Below are 15,844 nucleotides of genomic sequence, written 5' to 3'. Positions count from 1 at the left end.
CATGCAAGGCAGTGCTACCAAATACTGAGAAAATGCATGTAAACTTCTGATTTTGAAGATATTGATTAATAAAGTTGTGACATGCTCTTTCTCTCATTATTGTGGCATTTAGCAAACAGAAATAATTTTGGTCATTCTAACTGACCTAAACCAGGGAGAAGTTTTGTCTGATTTGACTTCAAACAATCAGAAAAAAAATATGTGTTTTTGCTTGGTGAATATGAACGTCTGCTTTCAACTGCACACACTGTCCCATTTAAATATGCCTTACTCTAAGAGGGCTTTTATATTGCATAAAATTGTATCAACAAATAAAAAATACCATATTCAACCCTGCAGAGTTGATCGGTCCCACAACGTATTAGTCCTGGGTAAATATCAGACAGCCGGTTGTAGAAATCCATGATATCAACCAGTTAAAGTGTTTTGTTGATCCAGACTGCTGGCAGGTGAAGTGCGGGATAATTATCGTGGTTCAAGCAGCTGAGGAAGTTTCCATGAGCGAACGGTTATCCAGGTGGAAAATATTACACGCTCAACTGCAGCCTGCCAGATAAACTGGCGGCCTGTTTTCTCTCTGACAGCGATCAGTTTAGATTACACAGACGTAATAAAGCAGGATGACACAAAGTGGGTCCCAGGCTGATGTTTGTAATCTGCTCTGCTTCAGTTCACTCAGCCCATCACACACACTGAGAAACAAAGGCCATGCTAATTATAGAAAAATGGAAAGCTACAGCTTTTGCTTTTGTCTCAAATAGTCTGATATTTGGTAGTATTATTGTACCTCGAGGTAGCCGTGGAAGCTATAGAGAAATATTTGTTGGCGAACCCTTCAACCACTGCTTTTTAGAGAAAAGCTAGTAATCATGAATAAAAGCAAGTCAAACAAGCTGGTTCATTATAAAGGTACTTGGTAATGTGTAAAGTCTTCTTACCCTTTTGGACCTTTTCTAAATTAACCAAGTTGCAACAACTTGTTGGAGTTTGTGTGTATAATGCACAGTTGTGAAACGAAAAGAAAACAATACGTTATTTCCGAAATATGAAAAGTACATTCTGCTTTAATTCAACCCCCTTTACAAGGTAGTTCTACACTGAATGCAAGTCGCACTTTCATATTTTATATCTGAAATTTGTAAGTCATGTGTCAGTTGTCTTCAAATGAACAACTATAAGCTATTTTGTGTTGGATTATCATATAAAATCTTGGCACAATTCATGTGTCTGTTTGTTTAGTTTGATTTTTGAACTGTTCTGGTTGCTCTTTGGGTGAACGTTTACTACAGTTTTAGCTACAGTCTTAATGAAAATTTATTGTAGTTCTTTGTCCGACATGAGGAACACACATAAAATATCAAAACATTCATTCTCTATGCAAAAAAATATTATTACTTTATTTTTGTAGTTTGGTGAGAATGCATTTTATGTTTCCGACATGAATTTCTCCAAGAACAGCTGACAGTTGGACTGCAAAATCAGACTAATATGGAAGATGTTGCTTTCATTAAGAAAATCTGCTTATTCTCCACTACATAATTCATATAGCATAACATGTAATTTTAGTGTACATTCACCTAGATTTTCCATTACCAGGTTTTCAGCAAAGCTTGACATTTTTCATGCCTTCAGTTTGTGCAATAATAATAATTAAAAAAAAAAAATAATAAGACAAAGAAGATACACAAGTGATGTAAATTCCTCAGAAAATATTTCTGCAAAATCTTGTTCAGAGTTTTTATTCTTTCATGATTCATGTTTCTACACCCGCTCTTTTATGGAATTTCCTTCAGTTGAATGTAGGGAGAGTTTGGGATGTGAGGCTAGGAGTTAGTGTGCACAAAGGGAAAATCAGGAGTTCCTCAGTGGGACGGGTCTGAGGCCCCTAGGGAATTACCCAGCTCGCCTGTCACAGCCGTTCACAATACGTCATTAAACTTCCTGCCCTCTACTACCACTGACCTCTGACCACTCATGTTCCATGAAGAGTGGCTTTTATTAGTCTTCTTCCAAACGTGAGAAGAGTAAAAGTCAACTTATTGCTTGAGCAGTCCGAAAACATTTGTCCAAAAAAAGGAGATAAGGGTTTTGAATTCAGTTTTGAAGGTAATAAAACCAGATTAAAATATTCCACTTCTAAGTCCAAAATAACAGTGAGTATTTAAAGTGGTGTGAAAAATTGCATGTTTGTGTTTCAGAACATTAAACCAATTTAAATATTTGCCAGAGACAACACAAGTAAAAACAAAATCCATTTTTTAAATGAAGGTGTTTGTTGTTACGGGAGAAAAAAAAACATACAAATCTACTTGGTCATCAATTTTCTGCACCACTGCATAATTTAAAAAAATTGGTAATTAACAGACTAAAGGTTTTTAATTCTCATGTGGTCTTTGTGATTCATCAGGACTGAGTTTTTTGCTATCATGAGTCAATAGAAACTGTAAAAATCCTCAGTGGTGTTCCACCAGCTGTGCTCGTTACCCTTTTATTCGATGTTTTGTATCCTCAAATGATTAATCATTTTCTGATAATACAGACATGCATTTCCTGCAGTGTTCCCCATTCTTTCGCTAACTACCATTACTGATGCTAACTGTTTAACAAATTCCCATTTTTCAACCGCATAAACATTACTTTTCTGTCATGTCAACCACATCTTTTTATTGTTTTATGTTAAAGTGTAAACTAACCCTCTGCGAATGAAATTCCTGTGACCCCAAGTAGTCAGGTAATGTTTTGTCAAATTGAAGGGACCTAAAAAGACTCAACAGCTTGATGAAGAAGACTGGTTCTGTTTTGGGGGACCCTTGTGAACCCACTGGAGATGAAGGTGTAAAAAAGGATTACAATCAAAAAAATGATAGACAAACCCCGAGCAAACTCACCATGAAACTGTCATACAACAACAGAAGATCAGAGGCTTCTTTAGAGCTGCTGGAATACAGACTGCTACAGGAAATCCATCCTGCCCACATCCACACCAGCATCTAAAATAACTCTTTGAAAACAATTGTGTAAGATGAGTTACAAGGAAATTTAATTTCCCTTCAGGAGCAATAAAGTTTTTTTTAGACTAACTGAATTGAATTTGAATTAACCAGACAGAAAAAGATTTATTGGATTTCACTTTCTCCTTCAAGCATCTAGCATCTGAAGGGAGTAAACTCTCTTCAGATGCGTGAGATTAAGTGAGATTAAGTAACTAATATTAGGTCGTTGGTGTAACATCTTATCTTCAGGTTGGATTTTGTGTATAAAAAGAGAGTTGGGGTTGTGGTTGTCTGAACTTTTCAACTTGGACTGATCACAAAACTTTTATTGCTTAAAATGTCAAATGTTGAAACATTTATATCCTTGGAATTGTCAACTTGACACTAAATAGAGCGTTTTGCACGCTGTTCTGTTTGCACAAATTATCAAACATACTTTGAGACTATTTTAATTTATTTCTAAAGCAGCTGCCACCATCCCAATAAAAACATTTTAGCATATATATCACATATATCCCACTAATCCTAAAGGAATGGTGGTGTATAATAATTTCGTTTGGCCCTTGAACATCCAGACAAACCGCTGAGGTGATCATGTTAGGGTTTTCCTGTTCAGCCCAAAATCGGATCCATATCTTCCAGTTTCTCTGCTTGTGCTTCTGCCTTAAAAATGTCCGTTTGCTAACCTGAGGTTCATTAAAACTGACACCTGCTAATGTCTGTTAGAGAAAACACACATGTGCAGGTTACACACAACAGCTAATCAGGTCTATTTTTCACTTTCTCGTTGCAGCAGCAATACTAACCAAAGAGTTGGTCGCTTTATTAGTGCGTTTTAAATATCTGTGGCGTTTCCCTCGTTCCATCACAAACTGGTTGTGTCAGACAGGTGAAGGGCAGTGGCGTCCAAGCTGCTGATTGGTAGCCTAATTGAAGGATTGTTCATAGCTCCTTCAGAAACACAAGCACGAGCCTGCACAGGCGGCGATGAGTGGCATCTTTCCATAACACTCGGCGGTGCAGCAGACAGCAACCTGTTTGTGATGCAGGAAAACATGTCGGACAGCTGCAGCCTCACCTCTTTCTGCCAGCAGGCATAGACCAGGGGGTTTATCAGAGAGTTGAGGAGCCCCAGGAGCCACAGGTAGTTCTCCAGCACCCCCTTAAGGGCACACTCCCTACATAGGAGGTGCACAATGCACACCACAAAGAAAGGACTCCACAGCACCAAGAAGCAGCCGACGAGCACCCCCACTGTCCTCAAGGCCTTGACGTGACTCCAGCTCCGCAGCAGGTGATGCTGGTGATGATGGTGGTACTGGGACTGTCCGTGATGGCTGTCCTCAGCTCTTGAGCTGGTTTGCCCGATTTGGGAGATCTGCTCGTGGTGGACGCAGGCGATCTTCAGGATGTCCAGGTACATGTAGGTGAACAGGGAGAGGATGGGGAAGAAGAGCAGGCTGTACAAAACGATGATGGCGATGTCGTGGGTGACAGTGAAGAAAGCACAGAAACCGTCGTAGGGTTCCGCCGCCTGCAGCTGGGGCACCACCACTGAGGAGCAGAGGACACGGGTTCATTTACATATTTATGCTCCATTTATGACAGAACCACAAAACAAAGGTAATGCAAAAGGTCACAATGGAATCAAGGCCCTTCCTTTTTCGTTTAACAGCAGAAAAAGGTTATTTCCAACTAAATATGTAGTCAACAAAGTAAGCAATGTTGCCAGATTGGGTGGGTTTTCAGCAGTTGGGCTGCTTTAGAAGACCTTGGGTTTGAAAAATTAGCTTTGGGTGTATTGTTGTGTTCAGACAAAAATGATTTCAAAATAGTTGCCATTGTGCAGAAGAAAATAACTAAACTTTTAATAAAATGCTTTAATATTGTCCTTATGTTATTAGCTAATCTATTTTGAAATATCTACAACCTGTTGAACGTGGCATCATCAGTGATTAGTGGTTGGTTAAACTAGTGTCACTATGTAGCAGTATTGTGAAACAGTGCAATTTATGATTTAAAAGGACATTGCTCCACAATAGACACAAGCCTTCTGAAAGTATTCCCACTCCTGAAACTTTAACCTAATTATCCACTTTATAAACTTCAAAGTATTTCATTTGAACATTTGAAAGGATTATATGTCACCAACACAAAGTAGTGTATAGCTGCAAAGAGGAAGAAAATTACTTGTTTTTAAAATTCCTAAAAGAAACTGGAACATTGACCTGTGCATTTGTATTCAGTCCCCTTTAGTCTAATATCCCTTAATGAAAAATCCAATGGAATCACTGTGCTTTCAGATGTAACCTAATTTTGCTGCTAATATCTTTCTATTGTTTTCACTGTGAAATTGCTATATTCATGAACATTTTTTTTATTTTAAAGCAGTATAAGAACTGTACTCTAGCAGCTCTCAGTTCTCAAACTCTTTATATAATGCTGCTGCATATTTAGAATGCATTCAGGGAAAATGCTAAAAGATTCCTCTATCAATTACAGTCCAAAACCAACTAAAGATCTGTGTTATATTCAGAAGATTTGGTCTTTAGATGTGCAAAGCCGGTGGACATTCCCCCAAAAAGTCTGCAGCTATAATAGCAGTGAAGGTGATTCCACAAACAATTACACCCAGGACAATTCATGTTTTAATTGGGAAAAAAGATTATACTTTTGTGATGGATCAAATAAAATGTGAATGTGAGTACTTTTTCACAACAATGAAGATGCCAACATCTATCTGCACATTTGACGAAACATACGATTTATCTTTAAAATTTCTAAATTTATGTACAGGAAGCAATCCATAATTTATATCTAGCGCACTTTAGTTTGTCCTGTAAAGAGATTGCTCTTTATAACTGAGTTAAAGCAGTTAAATCAGTTTTAACAGGTATAGTTACAGTTAGTGTTTCAGTAGCTTTTAGAAAATTCTGCACATTTATATTTGTGACAGTTGGAAAAGTATTTTTTCTGGAAGCATTCTGTCCCAAAGATACTCTTGTTGACTTGTAAAAGTAGCTCACCTCGCCTTCTTGCACAAAGTTAAGACATTATAATTATTTTCTGATTTGCAGCTAAAGGACTTAACTCAAACATATTGTTCATATGTCATAGCAAACCAGACATCACATTATCATTGAGCATGCACAATATACTTCCTTTGACTTTTTGCTGTAATCTAGTGGACAACTTTAACCTTACATGGCTTTTAACAAGCCATAAGATTAGTTGCCATAACTACAAAGAAAATGCACAGCTCTATATTATGATGTCACCAGGACTCTGAACAAAACTAACTGCCCCCCACCTCCCAGTTTTAGAGCTGTCTTTGATTAGTAGTTACTGGGACATTGATCAAAATATTTGATGTGTATTTGCTTGATAATTTTGATGATATTTAGCAAATGTAATGTTCATTGCTTGTTCTAATTGGTTATGTTTTTATGATGTAAAAGACTTTGAGCTAACTTTTACAAATAAACTTGCGTTGACTTAACAGAAAACCCTCCATCTGTGTTCTCTAGTATTTATAGTATTGATTGCTGAGCCTCACCTGGTAAAAATCCCATAGTGTAGGAACTGATCCACACAGCCAGTAAAGACCCGGTTGTCCTCCCTTTCCCAGACATCAGAGAGTAACGCAGGGGCATCTTGATGGCCATATAGCGGTCCAGTGAGATCAGGAACATAGTCAAGATGGACACCATGCAGGGGGACGTCACAAAGGACATTCGCAGCAAACATTGGGTCTTGCCCTGCAGAGCAGGAGGTGTCCCGTTTGTGGGAGGATAAATCACAATATAACCACTGCGATGCTGAATAAATTTGTTGTTAAAGTCTTCTGTGGCCAGTCCAGTGATGCCTACGCCCACCAGAGTGTCAGCCAGAGCCAAGTTCAGGACAAAACACCAGCTCTGACATCCTCGCTTCAGGAGCAGCTTCAGCAGAGCAGAGCCCACCAGCAGATTGGTGGAGACAATGAGGAGAGCAGAGAAGGTCAGGACAAAGCCCATCACCCGAGGCCTCACTTCACTTTGGACGGTTGGCTGGTCCATGAAGTCAGACGTGATGCTGACAGAAGGCTCTGTGCTGGTTTGTCCAGTTAAATATGACATATTGATTCAAAGTGAAGAAAAAAGCCCAAAGTCAGATGACATTATTCCAAGACTGATCATTTTCAGTCACATCAAGCTCTTATTGATTGTGTAGATCAGTGGAAGCATCACTGAACACATGATCAAAGGTTTCCAGATATTGCTAAAAAAAAAAAAAGAAAAAAAAATAGTATCCGAGAATATCTCCTAATGTTAATCCAGTGTTGTCGTCTGCGGACCGATCCCAAAATATTCAAGTTAACTTTTTCCTAAAACATCCTTCTGCTCTCAAAGTTAATTGCAACATCTGGGTTTTAGAAGTCCCATCAATAAATGCTAGCAGGACAGAGATGGTCCTAATGTTATCAGCGGGTCTGTGTTGTGCCCTCCTCTGTCAAACACACACAGAGCCCTACAGGCAAATGAAAACACACCCCTCTGCTACTTCTGCCTCTCTGAGCCTTGAGCGCCTGCTTGCTGGCTCTCTGCCACAAGTGACGATATCTATTTTTATTGTGAGCTGTTAGTGTATTCACAAACGTTCATTTGAATCATTCCTGTTTGTTTTTTTCTGTTTTAAACCGAGCTGGTTAAATTTTATACCTTTTGTAAACTAATGAAATCAGTGCAAACTGCAGTTGTGAATGAAGCTGTGTCTGAATCCTGCTCTGCCATCTTTAAAACCATGAGTTCTGTCACTGATTTTTAACTGTTTATTTCCTACAGGTCTTGTGGATTTAACATATGAGACAAAACATTTTTTCAGACAAACACCTTCCCTTGTGGATTGCATTTGAAATGTGCTTTAATTTTACATCTTACACTATAACGTGTTGTTTTTCTTGAGGTTTCAGTCTCCTTGACCTGGATGTGTTGTGATCCATAAGTTTTCTTTCATGTTGGTTTTCTGATTATTTCATTTCTTACTATTGTTTAAAAGCTTTTGCCACATTCAGTTGTTCATTCTTGTCATTACGGTTTTGACATTCGAGTTCATTCCTTTGTGTTGGGTTTCTTATTCATTGCTTATGTTCTGTACTCCAGTGGTTTTTGAATCCTTGGTGTGTTTTGTCTGCTTCCTTTTCTCGTTAATTAGTCTTTTTACCTCTGTTTCTCCCTCTCTCATTCTCACACCTTTTGGCGGCCATTTTCTCCAAAGTCTCTCAGTATATTAGTTTGTTGTGCATTGGTCCATCCAGCTAATACCATACACTCTACTGCCACAATTGATAAAAAGGTTTGAACCTCAACGTTGGCCATCCAGTCATCAATTTGCATACTGCCATCTATGACATCTACTAGTATGGTCTCTTCATAGATTGAAAATAGTTAAGCTATTGTTGTTCAAGGAGTTTGCAAGTACGACCTTCACTCATCCAGTCATGTAAATCAGCAGGCCAGTCAATGAATGCAGTCTGCTGCCAATCAAATTGCTTGTCTGCAATACCCAGCTGGTACCACCAAAAACAGATGATGTGATTCCTAAAAAACAGGGAGGAACTACAAATGGATTTGGAGATGGAGATGAATTTGGCCCAGGCTGACCGGGGAAGAACCGGTTAAAGCCACGCTAGTACAGAAGTGGCTTATGGTCCCTCTATCGTGTTTGAGGTCTGGCCTGGAGAGCCCCTCTGTATGACATATTCTTATACTCTGCAAAACCTGAAATCCTTGGAGGCCGGACATGTTATCAGATATGTTCAAACTAGCTGGAACCAAAAAGCGTCCAAAATGTTAAATGTTAAATGTTGTTTGTCTTTCCACAGTGGTTTTCTTCTTGTCACACTCCCATGATCAAAACAAAATAAGAGTGAAGCTGTTGGAGCCTTGTTGGTACAGATCAGAAAAACACCCAATGAGGGTTAAAAAAAAGAACTTGTTAGATACTTTTATGGACAGATGTTTGTTTTGTTTAATTACTCACTAATACATTAGTAGGAACAATTATGGCTAAAATTGCTGCACTGTAAAGTCTTTTGATCCTAATTATATTATGAAAGCACACACACAACAAAGGAAGGATGAATTAGAGTGGGAACAAAAACACTGGGATGCCCCACTGCTCCCACACGCTTCAGACATTTTCATTGTACTTTGCTGTGACTGGGTGTTGCATCATGACCTCAAGTGTAGTCACATGGATGATTGTAAATGAATTAAAACTCTTATGAGAATTTGCAATAAATATGGAAACATGCTCTCATGAAAGTAATCTTGTTTCCCTGTTTAATTAAAAAAACTGAGTTAAAGCATCGTAATTGCTTTAGAAGGTAAATAGGTGGTAAAGTAATAAAAAAGAAATAGAAATAGATTATTTAATTGCCAAAAACAATAGACATTGACCGGCCGTATTTTTTTTTCCAATAAAGCTTTGTTGTTGAGATTGAAATAATGAGTTTAATTTATTTCAAATAAGAGGACAGCCTATTATTTGGGTATGGACTCATAGCAGAAAGACATTAACAGTTTATTTATTTATTTATTTATCACAAGCCACATATCGCTGCACATAAAAAAAAAAATAAAAATACAATCATGAAACTGTAATGTCAGTAAAAGGATCCAGGGATGCAAGGGACCTCAACAGCCAGTAAAGAACAATGGTTCATGTCATTTGATGACAACACCAACACTGGGTTAAACTGGGGCAAATTCGTTTGACATTAACCTGTGAGGTGAGGTCTCAGCTGCTGCTATAGCGACCTGAGGGACAATAGCTGTCCAGTGACTGAAGAGGCTTCAGCACAAAATTACAAATTTAATCTTTTGCCTTTACGCCAAAGATACAGTTCAAGGGGTGTGAGTTATTCTCATGAAAGTAATCCAGAAGGATCAGGTTGATATAGTTACGGTGTTGAACTACAAGCTTGGATCATCAGCTAATAGAAACATAATATATGATATAGCATTAATGCACAATGTAACATAGCAACTCAATTTGTTATGTTTGAGGGCCAGTCAGAACAATAACATTCAGAAAAAAAAGAAGAAATAAATAAATAAAATCTCAAAAACTTACAATACATTTTTAGTATTGTCAGACTGCTGAGGATAATTTAGCAAACAGCAATAAATTATCTGGATTAATGTGAAGTACCTGCAAAAACACAGCCAGGAAAAATGTGCCGTGCAGATCTGAAAAAGTTAAAGTGTAACCTCTATTTGCTGGTTTTTTTTTTTTTTTGGCCATGGGCCCTCAGGAGAGACATCTGGGATAATGGGACCATTTTCCACTAGGATTCACACACAAATAGACCCAGCTAATGATGCTTTCTGTCTGCACACATTCATTACATTATCTGACATCAGTCCTCCTCCTCCTCAAGCTATGGCAGAGAGCCACGGTTGGTGAAAAACAAAACGCTGTAATCAGCAAAATTCTTATCAAGACGAGCTCTCATTACTGGCTGTGTGGAGATTCTAAAAAGAAATGGCTACCTTTCTATTTATACAGTTCCCAGCACAGCTCTGCATAAACTGAATCATGAGAGTTGAGGAGATTGATTGTTTGTTTTTTTGTTGTTGCTGTTGTGTTATTTTTTATGATTAAATCTTCAGAAAAAGAATCATTTTTACAACATAAATGTCTTAATCATTGCTCATTTCTTTAAATCTCCCCTTTAAAGAGGCTTGCTGTAATCGCTTAAAGTGGTCTTCATCAATAGCTGTTCGGGGTTCCTGGAAGTGTTTGGCCTATAAATTATCCAGACCAGAAAAGGCCCCTAAACTCAAGGGATGAGCCAGTTTTCTCTCTTTATATAAGAAATGTTTTTTAACCTCAGTTTTACAAGGTAAAATGTTTGAAGCAGTTCTCATTTAAAGCTTTAGCAATGAAGGATTATTAAATTGAAGGTTTAGAAGTAGAAGACTGCTGCGTCCCAGGATCTCTGTTCCTACCAAAGAAAACATCCCCATAGGATGATGCTGCCACCACCATGTCCTGTGCTATATGAGTTTGATGTGATCTCATTTCTTTACAATGCTGTTTGTCACTAATGTTCTAACAAACCATCAGGATTTATAATAACATTTACTTACACACAAGTGGACTCTATTCACTAAATACACTAGAGTGAAAAAGTGTTTTTCAAAAGTGTCACTTTGTCACACAGGGGTCACGTAGGTTTGGATTTTTTCTCCAATAATAAACATCTTTCTTTAAAATACTGTATTAGGTGTTTGCTTGTGTTGCCTTCAACTAATATTTAAATTGGTTTGATGTTCTGAAACTCTTAAGTGTGGAAAACATTCAAAAATCAGGAAATTGTGAAGAGGGCAAAAAAAAAATGTTCACACCACTGCATTGATGCAGAAGCTGATTTTATTATGGAGCATCTGAATAAAGGAGACTGTCCATAAATTTACATCCCCATTTTTTTCCATTTTTATTTAAGAAAAAAAATCTTCCAGTTCACAAGTATGCCCCACTTTGTGTATGAAAATGGGAAAAAGTTCAAGATTCCTGAATGATTTTTCTTTCATAAGATGGGTGAATTTTAAACTCCAGTCTTGTTTATTTTGGTGTTAAGAGCATCAGCTTCACTCAGTGGGTCACAACAGGCAGGACTGGTGGTCTGTTACTGTGCAGGTCAAACGGATAAAAGTGTTTTGAGTTTAAAGTTACAATTAAAACTTTAAAACTTTAAAGATTTAATTGTAGAAGACTGAGAAACTCAAAGCCACATAAGAGGAAGTCGCTTTGTTCTGTCACCCCTCACCATCACACCAACGCACCAAAATCACTCCAGCAGACACACATTGTGGGAATGTCATTCACCCCATGCTAGACCTTTCAGGAGCTTTTACAACAAAAGCATGTGTCAGCATTATTTGCGCCTGGTCCCCAGCAGAAACCCAGAGGGCTCCGGGCTTTCAGTTGGTACCAGCGGTCAGCGGCTGTGACGGGTTCTGGCGGTTTCACCTGGACCTCGGATCTGGTTTCTGGAGTTCTGCTGAGCCAACGTGAGGATTCCCACCGTTTAGGAAGATCAATCTGTGAGGAATTTGTTTCTGGACAGGATTGTTAAGGTGATGATGATTGTCTCCAAAAGACGATCATCTTTTGGAGACGTCTTTTATTGACGATCATCATCGTCTTTTGCAGACGATGATGTTTGTGCAAAGCATTAACACAAAGTTAGATTCTGCTTCATGTTGGAGTTGTGTCTCAATTTTTTATCATGTAGACCAGGAGTCTGCAACCTTTACAATCCAAAGAGCCATTTGGGCCCTTCAGCCAAATAAAGCTTGTTAAGCTTTTTTAGAAAAGGAAAACTGATCATTTTTGAGAAATGCCTATGATGGGTAATGTCTTGTCATCTTTAAAGAATCACTTTATGACTACTTTTAGGTTTTAAAGTAAAGAAAAAGGTAAAAAAAAAAAAAAATCAAAAATAGGATGGATACATTTTGTTCATTGGAATCTTTCTATTTGTGGAAAGAAGTGAAGAAAAAAATCCTCTGGTTTCCAATGTAATAAGAAAAATCTAAATAAATGTTATTTATACTTTTAATGTCATTCTGTTGTGGAACTCCAATGCTAGTATTCCATGAAACAACTGAAAAACTGGTACAACTTGCATTTGTTGTCATATCTTTATTTAAAAACATTAGTTATTTCTTTATTATTTTTAGTCAAAGTTATTAAGAGGATGCAGATGACCATCTCTGTCCTTCTGCAAGCAGAATCACAGGTTGGAGACCTCTGATGTAGAATAAAAAGATTTTCTTTCTTCAGTTTTTCTTTTGTTTATTTTCAGAGACATGAAGAAGATAAACTCACAAAAAAAGGTCAAACAGGAACACTGTTTGACACACGATGGGTTGCAAATCAACTCACAGCCCCTCAACATGTTTCACAATGTTTTGGATCACAGACACAAATTTTACAAGCTGTCTTTTTGGAGGGCCTTTATATTAAATATGGAGCTTTAAGCGATGTGAATGTGTTTACAATTCATTGTGTCGGAGAGCAGAAGGCTTGCTAATCTGTGAAAAAGTTATATTTATCAGTAAACAGTTGGGTTTAAGGATGAGACTGATTTTAGGGAAACTTGTTGCATTTATTTATTTTTCTGCCAGGAGAGAAGATGTCTTTAAAGCGCCGACTGGTCTCCATGTTTCTGTGCTGTGTTTACTGCGTGGCCTCACTCTTCTGCCTCCATCCAAACCGCAGCAATATTGTCTCAGTGGGAGCGCGGTGAGTTTGACGAATCCTTTACAGACAACTTCTGTTGAATTCACAGTGGCAAAAATGGCAGCTAATTGTAAATGAAACACGCAGGTTTACCAAGTTGGCGTCTATAGACTATAGGGAACATCAATGCCCAGATAAGTTGAGTATAAGATGCCAAAACACTTTGCAAGTTAAACATGGATTGGTAGCTGATTTATGGGAAAGTAATAATATGATTGGTTTATAAATTTGGTTCACTTGTATTTCAAGCCTTACACAAGTGATGATATTCAAACAATGTCATTTTTAAAATGATGTCAACATTTTTTGAAATGCTCAAAATAACAGTGAAACATTCCCGGACTTTCCGAATTCTTTGTATTATAATACCAATGTGTTTTTTTACATTGCATGAAAGGTCAAAATGGATAATAAATGTTGTCCATCTATCACATTTAGAGGCATACTTAGTCTTTTGAGTGGAGCTGTTGTTTAGACAGAGAATGTGTTGAGTTTTACAAATTTCCCTGTCTAGTATTATAGTATAGTGAGTGGTTCTAAAACAATTATTAATGGTTGGTTTGGAGGTATCTATTATTTTGCCCGGACTCCTCAACAATGAGAACATTCAAACATCATCTGATCTGGAGATTTACTAAGGATGGATGGACGGACCCTCTTATACAATCAGCTAGTTTTTCTGAAGATGTCACAAAATGTTTCATATGCTTAGTGTCGGAATACTTTAGACTGAGAAACCTGATTCCTCAAGAGCTTAGTTTTTACCTAGAGTATTCAGTCAAATACTCTAGTAAAAAAATAAATAAATGCTTGTCTAGAAAATATTATCAAATTCTGACCCTCATTAAAACAAAGTGACAGTATGTGTGATTTATTGAAAGATATTAAATATGTCTTCTCACTAATTTTGATGGTACATTTTAAATTTTAATTAGTAACTAAGGGCAAAATTAAGCTTGTAAAAGATGTGTCTCCATTAAATCCTTTTTTTTTTCTGAAAAACTGTCTGAAGACTGTTTCTTATTTTCTTTAAGGAGTCTGTCGACCGTCTTCCAACAACTTTACCAGCGTGTCATCCGAATGCTGAGAACCACGCTGTGACTTCACACCACTTCCTGTGTTCGAAAGAGCCACCCTGGATCTCCTGTCACTGTGACCGTGACCGAGCATGCCTCCCAACAGAGCAAGAACAAATGAATAAAAGAAGAGAAAAGAAAAGAGGAATAATATGTGTGGGACTGCAGAGTTTGAATTGACTCATATTTGTCTGAACAGCTTTCCAAATGACCAGAGAAGAAGATGAAGACAAATTTATTTTTCTACACTTGACAATGTATGTTTGATCACGAGTAAAAATTGTTGGATAGATAATTCTGTTAAAATACACAAAAAAAAAATTCAGTTGAATACAAAGTTACAATTTTTACTTGGTAGAATAACTTGTAGTGTATTAGTGTGGTTCAGAAGAGAAAAGTTAACTAATCAAATGTCTTGACGGTTTGCAAGATTACCCAGAGTAGGCGTTACAGATTCCTATGAAAGTATTTGTACATTTTCAGTTTTTCTATAACATTAATCACTAAGGTCTGATTTATGCAGACAAAAACTCATTATTTCTTGGCTTCAGGAGGACACATTCCTTACATCTAACCCATGTTGTTTGTGAAGAGGTTTCAGTTTTGTCAAGTTTTGATGAGTTACATTGTTACTTTATCTACTTAATTGCAATGTATAATCTTTTTGACATCTCTAATGTGTACCATAAATTATATTTATAATATACAGCATTTACAATTTAAATTTTTGAAAGTCTAATTCTAAACTACATACTTAAAATACCTGTGAAAAGGTGAAAAAAAAATTCCAGTGAAAAGTAAAGTTACTTTTGAAACGGGGTGTTTGGATGAGAACTGAACCAAAACTTCAGGCCTCCAACTAAGTTCTTTATCATTTAAATCTAAAGTAATTATTTTTTTCAACATTATAGCAAAAAACAGCAGATATTATGTCAGTAGGTTTGTGATAATAGACTAAATTTATCATGTGAAACTAATTTGGTGAGTCAGAAAGACGAGATCTAAGATGGTGAAGAAGAAATTATAATTGATAATAAGAAGGATTATATGTAAGTTAGAAAGAAAAGCTATAAGAAAGTCAGAAGAAAGTAGGTAAAACAAGTCTGATGAAAAAAAGGCTAACTGACACAAATTTAGATGGTTCATAATGTTTAAACATGACCTCCATAACTATTACTATTTATACTGTTTAGCTGCTTATGGGAGCTAACAGATGAGCAACAGGTCCCTGAAACACTTTTCCGTTTTGTGCTAGAAAATCTAAACAGCAGTTACATTGTTGAGTGAAACAATAACCAACATCAGTTTCAATGGGCAGCATTAACATGCCTTTCCTAAGATGTGGATTTTGTACTAGCACTCCAGACTAGATGGTATTTTGCATTCCTTATAGACTAATTAATTACAGCCGTTAACCAAAAACAGCTATTCAGTGAGTTTGACATTGCGTTAAGAGAAGAGCTGATTTCTTTTTTTAGTTGG

The 15,844-nt window shown here is 37.1% G+C and overlaps 1 protein-coding gene and 1 long non-coding RNA gene across 2 annotated transcripts; one reads left to right on the top strand and one right to left on the bottom strand.

Moving 5' to 3' along the window:
• Window positions 1–3,558: 3,558 nt before the first annotated feature.
• gpr119 (G protein-coupled receptor 119) lies at window positions 3,559–7,009 on the bottom strand. Its single transcript, XM_032577417.1, has 2 exons — window positions 6,550–7,009; window positions 3,559–4,547 (listed from the first exon to the last, which is right to left on the bottom strand). The coding sequence occupies exons 1-2, from the start codon at window positions 7,007–7,009 to the stop codon at window positions 3,859–3,861; spliced, it is 1,149 nt and encodes a 382-aa protein (XP_032433308.1). The 3' UTR covers window positions 3,559–3,858.
• A 6,169-nt stretch (window positions 7,010–13,178) lies between these two features.
• Window positions 13,179–14,636, top strand: LOC116728787 (uncharacterized). Its single transcript, XR_004341025.1, has 2 exons — window positions 13,179–13,289; window positions 14,321–14,636. It is a non-coding gene; the product is annotated as an uncharacterized LOC116728787 (long non-coding RNA).
• Window positions 14,637–15,844: the final 1,208 nt, after the last annotated feature.

The sequence above is a fragment of the Xiphophorus hellerii genome, chromosome 11, assembly GCF_003331165.1.
Source record: "Xiphophorus hellerii strain 12219 chromosome 11, Xiphophorus_hellerii-4.1, whole genome shotgun sequence".
Lineage (NCBI taxonomy): Eukaryota > Metazoa > Chordata > Actinopteri > Cyprinodontiformes > Poeciliidae > Xiphophorus > Xiphophorus hellerii.
This window is presented reverse-complemented; position numbering and strand designations above follow the sequence as displayed.